The sequence below is a fragment of the Cydia strobilella genome, chromosome 11 (genome assembly GCF_947568885.1).
Source record: "Cydia strobilella chromosome 11, ilCydStro3.1, whole genome shotgun sequence".
Lineage (NCBI taxonomy): Eukaryota > Metazoa > Arthropoda > Insecta > Lepidoptera > Tortricidae > Cydia > Cydia strobilella.
The window spans coordinates 9,785,090-9,796,711 of NC_086051.1; the positions used below are offsets into that span (position 1 = coordinate 9,785,090).

Here is an 11,622-nt window from a genome sequence, read left to right on the forward strand (position 1 = left end):
AGGCCACCAATGACCAAACGTAGGAAATACAGGGGAAATAATTCGTGTATAAGCAAATCTTGGCATAGTTGTAGGAATGGTGATTAAACAAGATACTAAAAGTACCCGAGGGTGAGGGTGAAGCTAACGGGTAGGGGGGGTTAAAGGTTTTTTAAACGGGTCACTCACTTATTATTAAGTCGAATAGCTCGACATTCGATCCAATTTACGAGGATCGTCTTCACGGAGCAACGACACGTCTTCACTGGTCGAGGGCGCGCCGTGTATAACTATACTGCGGACCAGTCTCGTCGAAATGTTCCGGCCGGTCTCCCCATACTATACTACTTCCCACAGAAGTTTTATAGTCAAAATATATTAGTTGGGTGATGTCCGGACTTTTGGCAGGATATTATATTTTTTCATATGGCAACCCTACTGTTTTGTCTCGGCCTTCACCTCCTTCACCAAGGCCGTGGTTTGCTAATACGTAGGTACAGGAGGGTGCAGGGGGTACAGGTGTACTACCAAGGTACAGTCAAGGGCATAAATATATAGCTGCGCTTGACCAGCTTGTCAGTAGAAAACGGCGGCAAATTTAAAAAATGTAGGCGCAAAGGTATATCGTCCCATAGAAAATTTAAATTTCGCGCCTTTTTCTACTGACAAGATTTGCTTGACCAACTATATATACATTCCCAGTTTCAAAAATATGTGTACGCTCTTACACCTTAGACAATAAAGTCGTGTTCACATATTTTTGAGCCATTTGTCTGGATCGATATTTTTGCCTTCGACTGTACTTACGTCTATACTGAGTTTACTGTGGACTGGCGTTTATTTATAGGGGATTATCATCCTACAGGCAAAAGGGTTTTAAAGGAACACACGTCCTTATCTTGTCCCTTTAGAACCGGTACATATAGGAATGCAAAAGAAAATAATATTGTCCAAAAAATATATTTTATTGTTAGTAGACAACACGAGGGCGCGCGCCCGGGGCCCAGCCCGCACCGCGCGCGCGTCCCACAACAACGCTTCGCTATCTACGTCCAGCTCTCTGTTTTAATAATTGGAATAATTTATTTAATAATTACAACGTTTTTTTTATCTGTCCGTATTTTTAACATTAGGTATAACTAACTTCGTCTTGTATAACTTGGTGTAAGAACAGCCTTCAGGAATTGAAATAGGGTGGCGCAATAAGCGCCTCACAGCACTGTTTCCATTTCGACTCGCGTCCGCTCTCTGGAACAATATTTTTTAACTTTAATATGTATAATCATTATTGGCACAACATGTCCCTTGCAAGAGTCATCGGGCCTGACGTCGTTGGGAAAAGATTGAAAGGGTTTTTCATGAGGGGTAAGATGAAAAGTCGCCCGTAATGCTTCGGCCGACGGACGATTTTTTGTCTTACCCCTCATGAAAAACACTTTCAATCTGACCCCAACCCACCTTACTAAACGCTCGATAAAAAACGGCAATCCTTGGTATCGGCGATGACAGCGTTCCGGATCGGCGCATGTTAGGGTATGCACGCAAGAGCAACTTTTGTCGCCGCGACTATTTTGTCACTATCAAGTGGGCTAGTATGGAAGTGCCCACACGTAGCGACGTGACTCCCGGGAGACTTTTTTGTCCGCGGGTTCGGTGACAAGCCCGCGACGAAACTGTCTACTTCCCTATTGGTTTTGCGCGCACGGACGACAAATAATTAAGTCGCCGTTCGGCCAGAGGGCCTACCGCGAAGCACGTTCGACGTGTTGCCTCTGTCGCACTTGTAAATTCGTATGTAAGTGTGACAGGGAGGCAATACGTCGAACGTGGTTCGCGGTAGGCCCTCAGAAAGTCTCCCGCTTGTCACGTCGCTACATGCGGGCACTTTCATACTCACCCATAGGGCCCTCCACACTCGTGCGCGAATCGCGGCGCGTAGTCTGGAGCGGGCTATAGGCTTGATGTGAAGGGCCCTCCACACTCGTGCGTGAATCGCGGCGCGAAGCCGCGAACGTGAGTGTGGAGTCTAGTTCGCTAATCAGCGAAATCAACTCCACACTCGCGTTCGCGGCTTCGCGCCGCGTAGTCTGGAGCGCGCTTGAGAGACAAAATAGTTGCGGACACAAAAGTCGCTCTCGTGCGCGCATCACAAAAGCAACTTATTCGCCATGCGATTTATTTCTCGTAAAGAGAAATAAATCGCCTAAAGCACCCTCCAGACTACGCGAACGCGAGTGTGGAGTCGATTTCGCTGATTAGCGAACTAGACTCCACACTCGCGTTCGCGGCTTCGCGCAGCGATTCGCACACGAGTGTGGAGGGTCCTTTACAACAACACACACTCGAAGAGTGTGTAGTCTTGGTGTAGTCTGACAACTAGACTACACACTCGCGTTTGCGGCTTCGCGATTCGGGCACGAGTGTGGAGGGCCCTTAACGTCTATCCTCGGTATCGATAATTAAGTTCGAATGTGTGTAAAGCTCGTTTCAGACTACGCGGCGCAAAGCCGAGAACGCGAGTGTGGAGCCGATTTCGCTGATTAGCGAACTAGACTCCACACTGTGGAAGGCCCTTTAGGGTATGCGCGCAAGATGCGCGCACGAGCAACTAAGTTGCTACTGTTGTTGTTGTTGCTGGCGACTAAGTTGCTCGTGCGCGCGTACCATTACAGACATTCAAACTGAATTATCGAAACTGAATAAGCCGCGAACGTGAGTGTGTAGTCTAGTTGTGGCTAATCAGCGAAATCGATTCCACACTCGCGTTCGCACCGCGTAGTCTGGACCGAAAACATAGTGATTATAAGGTTCCTCCACACTCATGCGCGAATCACGGGCGAAGCTGCGAACGCGAGTGTGGAGTCTAGTTCGCTAATCAGCATGATCAAAACTACTAATATAGGTACGTTCAAAAAGGATTGAAATGGAAAAACTATTAAATATCGAATCAAACTTATTGATTCCTAAAAATATGATTCATGAATGGTGTCGTTTTCGCTGGAATGACCCAACAGTAGATCGCCACTCGAAACTCCAAAATCCACTCTACTATGCCCTCGATCTGGACTGTCAATCCTCTGTATCTGTATCTGGCTCAGTAGTATCCGCTATACAGATTTGGCGAACCAACAAATATAAGCAGAGAGCCAACCTCTTTATCGCTGAGCCAACATTGTGATTCAAAAAGGTTTACTTACTTAGCGCGCAAGTCGCCGCAGGACAGCGGGCGGTCGAGATCGGGTAGCAAGTCGGCGGGCGCGCGCAGCGTGCGCGGGCGCGTAGCGTCCGTGGCGGTGCCCAGCAGCTCGGCCGCGCTGGCCAGCCGCCTTGGCGGCGGCGCCAGCCCGTGCGCCGCGAGCGCCGCCGCCAGCTGGCGTGCGCGCGCCATTGCCGCGTCGCGCTCGTGCCGCGCTCGCCAAATCTGAGTAATTTAAAGAGTAACATTATAGGTAAGGGGTTATTAAATCTATCCGAACGCCGGACACTTTCAACTGAGTAGGCGAAGTATCTTTATTCTTTATTTATTCTTAACAATAATCAGCAGGGCACTACCACAGATTAAACGAATACAATACAATGCACAAATCGTTTGGAGTTAGTGCAGAGCGTGCCAAACCCTGCCTTCCTTACCAGACGGGTAAAATATATCACCCGAAAAACACATAGTTGGCAAATGCCATTAAAATTACTACAGAACATCCAATTTACCTGTGTGTTCAAGATATTTATTATGCATCTGATTTGTTATCATATTTTATTGAAGTTGATTGGTGAATACGTTACACAATTCTCTCAACTTAACGTCCTCATGCAACTGGTACATAAACTGACCTGTGCTGCACAGACAGCAGAGCGGCAGTGGCCACGTCCTCGCATTCCGAAACCTTGCGCTGCCGCCTCCACCACGGCGCCGTGAAACGACAGGGATTGCCCTGTGGAAAAAACAGGCATTTAACCTATGGACATTAAAGGCATGTAGACAAAGCCCAGATTTTGCTCGCGAGCAGCACCAGCAGCGCCGCCAGCAGGATGTCGGCCATCAGCAGCAGGAATGCCGACAGGCCGACAGGAACTGTTACTTACCCATCGACAAGGACACAAGAGCACAACAAGGGCCCACGGTGGAGGCGGCGAGGTGGCCGCGCATGTACCGGAAGTACACGTGCTCGAGCAGCAGCAGCAGCGCTGCTAGCAGGATGCCGGCCATCAGCAGCAGGAACGCCGACAGAAACTGCTCCAGCGCGAGCGGGTCCGACGACTTGTGCTCCTGCTTGTTAGGCTTGCATGTGCCGGTCATCCAGTATCTGAACAATTTTGTTGTGTCACATATTTGTATACGTTCTGTTCACATATATGGTGTGCTGCGATAGTGCGCATCCTTAGTATAGTACCTAGTAGTTTAGTATCATGTCACTACCTGTGAGTTCCTATTATTGGCTTCCTGTATCTACTATAATTTTTATGTTAATGTCACAGCTGTTGGATCTCCAAATAAATAAAATAAAAATAATATTGATGCGATTACAAAACTAAGGAATTAAGTAGGTGTTTGAAGTTTCATTCAGCGCTAATCAGAATAAGAATAAAGAATACTTTTATTTATTCATGGCAAACTACATTTCATACAAACGTATTACAAAAAAGTAGATATATTTAAAACAAAGTACCTAGTTTACCACGAAATGGTCCCGCTTCAGCATAATGCTAGCCCTAAAGTCAACGCTGGTCTTCCGGCGAGACCATTTGTGGACCACGAACGCTACCGTACAACACGGCCTTATCTCATAATCTGATCTTATCTTATCTATCAATCACATGTTGTGACAGTAATAACATATACTAATCTATGGTTGTGACGTCTCTATGCAGCATTACGCAGTTACGTACCGGGAGCCCGATTCAGATATAACAATTTATTATGATTTTGATACGACCTTGACGATCGTCTCATTGGTGACTGGGCGCATCAAACGCACGACACATTTCGCATGCACCAATCAGCGTGAGCGAACTTCAAGGTCGTATCAAAATCAGTTCAAAACAATAATAAATTGTGAAATCTCAACCAGGCTCCGGAAAAATCATGCTACTCGCATCCGCTACGACTATGACGTAGCGCCAAGTAGCAATAAGCGCTACGCGCGTAGATTTCCTTGAATAACAGGCGTATTCTGATTTTAATAATAGGTAAAAAATTAGATTCCATACCCATAATAGGTGCGGCGCACCAAGGTTGCGGTGTGGTGCGGTAGTCTGTTACATCTTTAATATCTAATCCAGATCTAATTCTTAACCTGTTATTAAAATCAGAATACGCCTGTAAGTTTAGATTACTAGATCAGACTCAAAACAGTTTTAGAACAAGAAATTAAAATCAATCGGGCTCCCATTCAACGCGAAACGCGACACAGAAGTTAGTGCTGAATAAGTAGCGTTGTAGTGTCTTGAATTTAATATTGTCTTCGGTTACCGCGATAGTTACTCATGAAATAAAACTATGAAAACGGATTATATCGCGTATATTGAATTTATAATACATCCCGACGTTTCGAACCCTTTACGAACCACGAACCACCACGGACCACCACAACGCCACCACGCTGTAAAGGGTTCGAAACGTCGAGATGTATTATAAATTCAATATACGCGATATAATCCGTTTTCATAGTCTTGAATTTAATTAATTAATTACCCATATTAAATCACATTTACAACCGGGTCTATCGCGAATTCATTTTTTGACGTTTATTTACTGACGTTTCGATATAGGTTTCACGAGGGTTTCACTCACAAAACAAGAAGATATAGTTCTAGATAGATATAGATATAGGTTTCCTACTAATCCAGGCTCAGGCCGCTTCCTGTCAGTCCTCATTCTTTATTCCGTGGTTTCACTGGTCGTAGTCGCGGCTAATAAGTCTAAAGCCCCTCCACACTCGTGCGCGAATCGCGGCGCGAAGCCGCGTAGTCTGGAGCGAGCTTAATAACACATAGCCGCGACCTAATACTACTCTTTGGCCCCGACTATGCCCCGACAATGGGCGGGCGATAGAACCGGTTCTAAATGTGATTTAATATGTGTTCAAAACGCGAGATTTAAAAATTATTAATTACACGCTGTCATACTTGCAGCTGCAGTCTGGCAAGAGCGGATATATTACTTTTGTACACTAGTACCTAGATAGCAGCCTCTGCCCTTGTAGAAGAGCGAGAAAGACCGTAAGCGTACCTATACTATTAAAGTTCAATCACTCATTTAATTACCTTCTTAATCTTTCAAGGTCTCCATTAGAACGCAAATCAAGTAACCTCTTGTTAAACATACTGAGATATTTTGAGTTTCGTGCAAATGCTAGTCCATAACCAGACATGGCATACCACGCGCCGACCGTCAACAATCGGCAGTCCTCATCCTGAAAAATATCAATTTATATGTAACGACATTTGAGCTCATCACTTAACTTATTTTTATTTACTTTGCGTTTTGCGTAAGTTTAGGAAAGAGAGAATGGAAGACTTCATACCCGTTTCATAAAACTCTGGACGGTCCGGTGTAAAGTACAAAATGCAAAGCTAGTACAAAATTACGGAAAAGAAACATAAATCCTGGAGCGACATTCTTACTGTCCGTGCGAAATGCACTGCGAGTCGTGTCTAGGTCGTATGATAACAATATCAAATCAAGTTAAAATATTAAAATCTAGGAAGACGTAATTTAGAAGTTTGTTTTGTGTTCAAACTGGTTTTGATACGACCTTGACTATCGTATTGGTGGTTGGCGGGCATCTCACGAAATTGTATAGCCCGCTCCAGACTACGCGGCGCGAAGCCGCGAACGCGAGTGTGAAGTCGATTTCGCTGATTAGCGAACTAGACTCCAGACTCGCGTTCGCGGCTTCGCGCCGTGGTTCCCGCATGAGTGTGGAGGGACCTTAAAATCTGAGTGCCTTCGTAATATCGATAACGGATCGTAGCTGCTACGCGTGGTACGATAGGCGCTACAAGCGCTAGGACGCTGTGTAGCTGCACACTAGCCAGGGTTCAATTCACGACCGCCTGCCACAGCATAGCGAACGATACCCTTATTTCTACAGCTAAGCAACATGGGAACCATTTGAACCAAATACGCCTCAAAAGTCTCAAAACTGGAAGAGGTCTACAATCCCTACACAAATATGTGAGTGTACCTATGTTAACTACATCCTTATACACACTACCGCACCGCCGCGGCGTTACGGCTATTACACCAGCAGTAAAATAAAAACTCACTTGAGATACTAAATAATCCAATACGGTGCCGTCATATATAAAGGCATCTAGTTCTCCAGTGAGGACTCCTTGAACGCCTGCACCCACTGTGCTGCGATTAAACCTGAGAAAAATATTCAAAATGGTTTTAATGCTGTTGCTTTAAGATTTTAAATTTCTATGTCTGGCGCTAGCGATACTCACTGTGACATATAGGCATGTGGCTCTTGGAAATATTTCGCTAGTGTAGCGTCCGTGTGCGACCACGGCACTGTTCCGAATTTGAGCGGAGGCCGTATCGTCAGGGGTCTTGAGATTCGGGGGTCGTCCAGCCCACTCAGTTCATGAAACTCTTCACGAGTTATCATGAACGCCGCCAAGTTGGCAGTGTATATGGCGAGGAACACTACGGCAAACATCGCCCACATATTTGTCATGAAGCGGGCTGTAAATCCACGCGGAGAATCCACATGGACAGAGGCCTGTTGAAGAAGAAAATATTGTAAGCGTACGTATAGGATATACATATTTTGTCATTTTGTCATACAATATTTTTCTGTGGCGACCGACTTAGAGTGAGGTACCACTCTGATGTTGAAATAAATTTACATTTAAGTTTTTGATATTGATTAATATGATACAATCACTCGCGTTGATTCGTGCGCGCGAAATGAACTACGTGTCGTGTCAAGGTCATATCATAACCATATGAAAACTCTAACAAATTAAAAAATCAGAATACCGCTCGTCGTAGTCTGTTATATTGATACTTGCCTGAAAAAGAACCGCCCAAACAATCCAATATGTTCGACATAGTGAAAAACGGTTCTGTGGTGCTCGATTTGAATCTTGTCCTGTGGAGCAATCAAATCCGCTCGGCGATAACCATTCAAAGAAGAAAATGGAGAAAGTAGCGGCTTGTATGGCGACGGCCCCGACCAGCATCCAGGACGCCGTGTCAAACGGCTCTAGGAAGGCTGTGGGGGAGATGATGCCGGTCCTTTTTGCCACTACTATTGCCACTCCGGTCTCCATAAAGGGCACGCTGAAGTCTACTACGGCTTCTCGATCGGAGTTGATGATTAAAGATGTTAGAACCTGAACAAAATTTTGTATTAATCTTTCGGCAGACTGCTGTCATAAGGGCAATTTTGGTTAGAAACATCAAAATTATTTTTAGGCCTCATCAAAATCTGCTACAAAGAAACATGGAAGTAAGAATTTGGATTACCATATCAGTCTTCTTGTTAACGAGGTCCGCGATAAGCCCGTTCCACTTGCCGTGGTGCAGCGTGCCCCAGCGGCCGTCCTCGACCCGCGACAGTTCGTACGTGAAGCCCAACTGTTCCGCTAACTGCTGCAGGAGATCGATGCAGAAACCACTGCAGCATTGGTACAGCGAGCTGTTTCTGTGTGCGGTCCCAGCTTCCAACCTAGGTTTTTAAAACTTATTTGAGATGATTTGTGTAACGGTTATTAGTAAGGACGACTTCAGTTTGTACCGTGCCTTATATGGAAATCTCACTATCAGATTGCTATGTTTATGCAGTTTTTTACGTTATTCTATGGAAATACAGTTGAAAAAAGTATACACATTATTGCCTTGACTGTGTAAAGGGACCGGTTCACTCACCGTATCGTGCAGAATGGAGTGCACCGGAGCTTGGGCAAAGTTAAAGGGTTAAAGTTTACCTAAATTAGATAAATAGGATATACCCTGCTACTTCAGCCTCCGGAGCAATTCTGCATATGACGCCGCGATCCAAAATGCAGCGTCCGCTTATAGGGTCCGGCGGGGCGAGATTTATGTAAGGAGGCTCTTCTAAGAACGTGATCCTCATGTGGAACTTCTCCGGCACACCTTGCGGCGGCGTGTGTAAACCACCAGGCCAAACTATATCCTTAATGTCAAGGCGCTCTTTTGGGTATGAATTCCACGTTCCAATTTCTTCCCAAACCAGCTGTTGAATATAATAAAAGAGTGAGAAACAATATCTATCTTACACAAACACAATTTCTTAGCTTTTATAATCTTTGTATTACCTAATTCATTAAGATTCGGTAGAAATGGATGTGTTGTTTGACCATTTCAAATGTCGCAGACTAGTAGACTAGATACAATTGTTTAGAATATATATAAACCAAACTGCACACACCTGTTCACCTATAGCAGGCCTAAGATTCATGATCTTGAGTTCAGCCGCTCTCAGTTCCCCATCGGGCGTGAATTCTATGCTAGGTCTACTCGCTTCGCTTTCCACGCTGACATTCTTCAGATGTTGGTAGAACCGCTCCCCGGTCGACCAGCGCGCTTCACTTGCGCCCGCGCCACTACAAGATAGTCTGGTACCCAGTGGGTGCCGGGCATTTTCTGGCGCCAATATGTACGACTCAACGCCATATGCGAACACCTTTACCGCAGTAGCTATCTCTGCGATTAGCGATGAGCTTGATGTATCGAAGTGTATACCTGAATTGGAAGGTTTCATAAGAATATATTATTTATTGCAAAGATGCAGATATTGACGATCGTTATAAAAAGAAAAACAGGATAGGGATATAATTTTACAAGAAGGTAACAATTTAAATTTTACGCTGATTCTAACGCGGCATTATCATAAATAACTATATATATAGCTGCAATTTTCCAATAAATTATATAAATTGCCGTGATATAACATTGATGTTGAATCAGAAAGTTGTACATAAACTTACCTAGCATACCTACAGGAAACTTATTCGGCTGCTGCATTGAGCCGAGCACACTTTGCGTGACTATCCATACAAAGTTCTCGCTAGTGAGGTGGAGGTCGCCGGCAGTGGACAGGATGTCGGCAGCCTCCTCGCGCGTGGCGTACAGCAGCATCACGCGCGCCTCGCTAGTCACTAGCTCGTTGAGGTCTGTAGGCTTCTTCACCACTACGGCGTTTAATATTGTAAACTTGAAGCGGTCCTGAAAACAAGTAAATCCTTTTACTTAGTGGGTACAATAGTTATTTGTTGGTTGTTTCGACATTTATCCGGGGGCCGAGGTTTTGTGTGGTCTACGTCGCTGTACTTTGATCATTGATATTGTGGACGATAGGTAAAAAATATTTAGATATATGAAGCTTACGAGAGGACGAAATGTGACTGAATACGAAAAGAAAAAGAAGGCTTCTTAGAAGAGGTCATCTTTCAAACAGTGAACTGCAGTGGGCTAACGATTATGAAGACGATCTATTAAGTAAATATTTACTTGCAATGCAGTGACTCTCTCGCGGACGGCTTGAATAAAATCGTCATGCCCAGCAATAGCTGAGGTAACTACGCTGAATTGATGCCACTTGTATCGCTCTAATATTGATAACATGGCAGCAGTTTGATGTTCTATGGACGGGGCCAGTTGAAGACGCAGGGCCGCGTGAGAAGCCCTTTTTTCTAGGCCGCTATTATCAGCATTCCACGCAATGACCTGCCACAAAATACACATTTAGAAATTATTATGAATCGTGGATATAAAGCTTCTTCTATAAGTTCAATCTAATACAGTAAGAGTCACTAGATAGATATGCAACCGAACAATAAAAAGCATTACCGGTATGCCAAGATATCCGGCGAGTTGTAGAAAATACTGTGCAGAGGCAGTAGAGCGCCCGTATTGTTCATGATTCATAAGATAAAGGATAGCAGACACGTTGACTGCTAGGAATTCTTTACATAGCGAGTCCAGGATAGCTGAAAGATGTGAGAACATAATGTTGAAACATGTCAAATAAGATTACTCTATAAACTTGTTGATGCTTTGATAGGTACTAACTACACTTACACATTGGACTAGGCGTGAGGCCTTGCATAGAAAGCGTAACGTTCAGGCGCACTTGCGAGAAGAGTTTCAGTTTGCGCGGTAACTTCGCAAGCGCAGCCTTCTCTGCCTTGGTGTAGTCTCGTGCGCCGAAGGCCTTGTGTGGCACGACCAGCGCGGCGGTGATGGATGAGGGCGCGCGGGGCGGGGGCGGCGCGGGGGACGTGCGCGGGCGCCGCGTGGCGTCGCCGATGCGGACGCCGCCGCCGCGCGCGCCGTCACGGCCTCCGCCGCCCGCTGCGCCGCCACCGATCTTGATGCCGCCGCCGCGCTCCGCCGCCGCCGCCGTGAGCGCACTCAGCGCCGCAAGCGCAATTACGAATGTGTGCGCCTGCATCGCCGCTCTTGATGCTGAAAAAAAAGAATGTAAATTTAATTTTTTCCCTCACTAGCTCAGAAAGTTGTCTTTTATCCTTCAAAACAAGCGGGGAAAAACGCGTTTTATCCACTAGTGGGGAAAGTAATTTGACCTTGGATGTAGCGTGTTTAAGTAGCTTGACAGATAACAAAACGTAAAACGCTCATGATAATGGTTCGTTCGATATTAATTA

The 11,622-nt window shown here is 45.3% G+C and overlaps 1 protein-coding gene across 1 annotated transcript; it reads right to left on the minus strand.

Annotated features, from left to right (window-relative positions):
• Window positions 1–923: 923 nt before the first annotated feature.
• LOC134745513 (glutamate receptor ionotropic, NMDA 2B) lies at window positions 924–11,418 on the minus strand. The gene is made up of 15 exons (XM_063679560.1): window positions 11,036–11,418; window positions 10,805–10,944; window positions 10,466–10,681; window positions 9,943–10,180; window positions 9,384–9,697; window positions 8,944–9,188; window positions 8,459–8,660; window positions 8,002–8,325; window positions 7,432–7,709; window positions 7,249–7,351; window positions 6,244–6,392; window positions 4,063–4,283; window positions 3,811–3,911; window positions 3,177–3,400; window positions 924–1,227 (listed from the first exon to the last, which is right to left on the minus strand). The coding sequence occupies exons 1-15, from the start codon at window positions 11,406–11,408 to the stop codon at window positions 1,191–1,193; spliced, it is 3,165 nt and encodes a 1,054-aa protein (XP_063535630.1). The 5' UTR covers window positions 11,409–11,418; the 3' UTR covers window positions 924–1,190.
• Window positions 11,419–11,622: the final 204 nt, after the last annotated feature.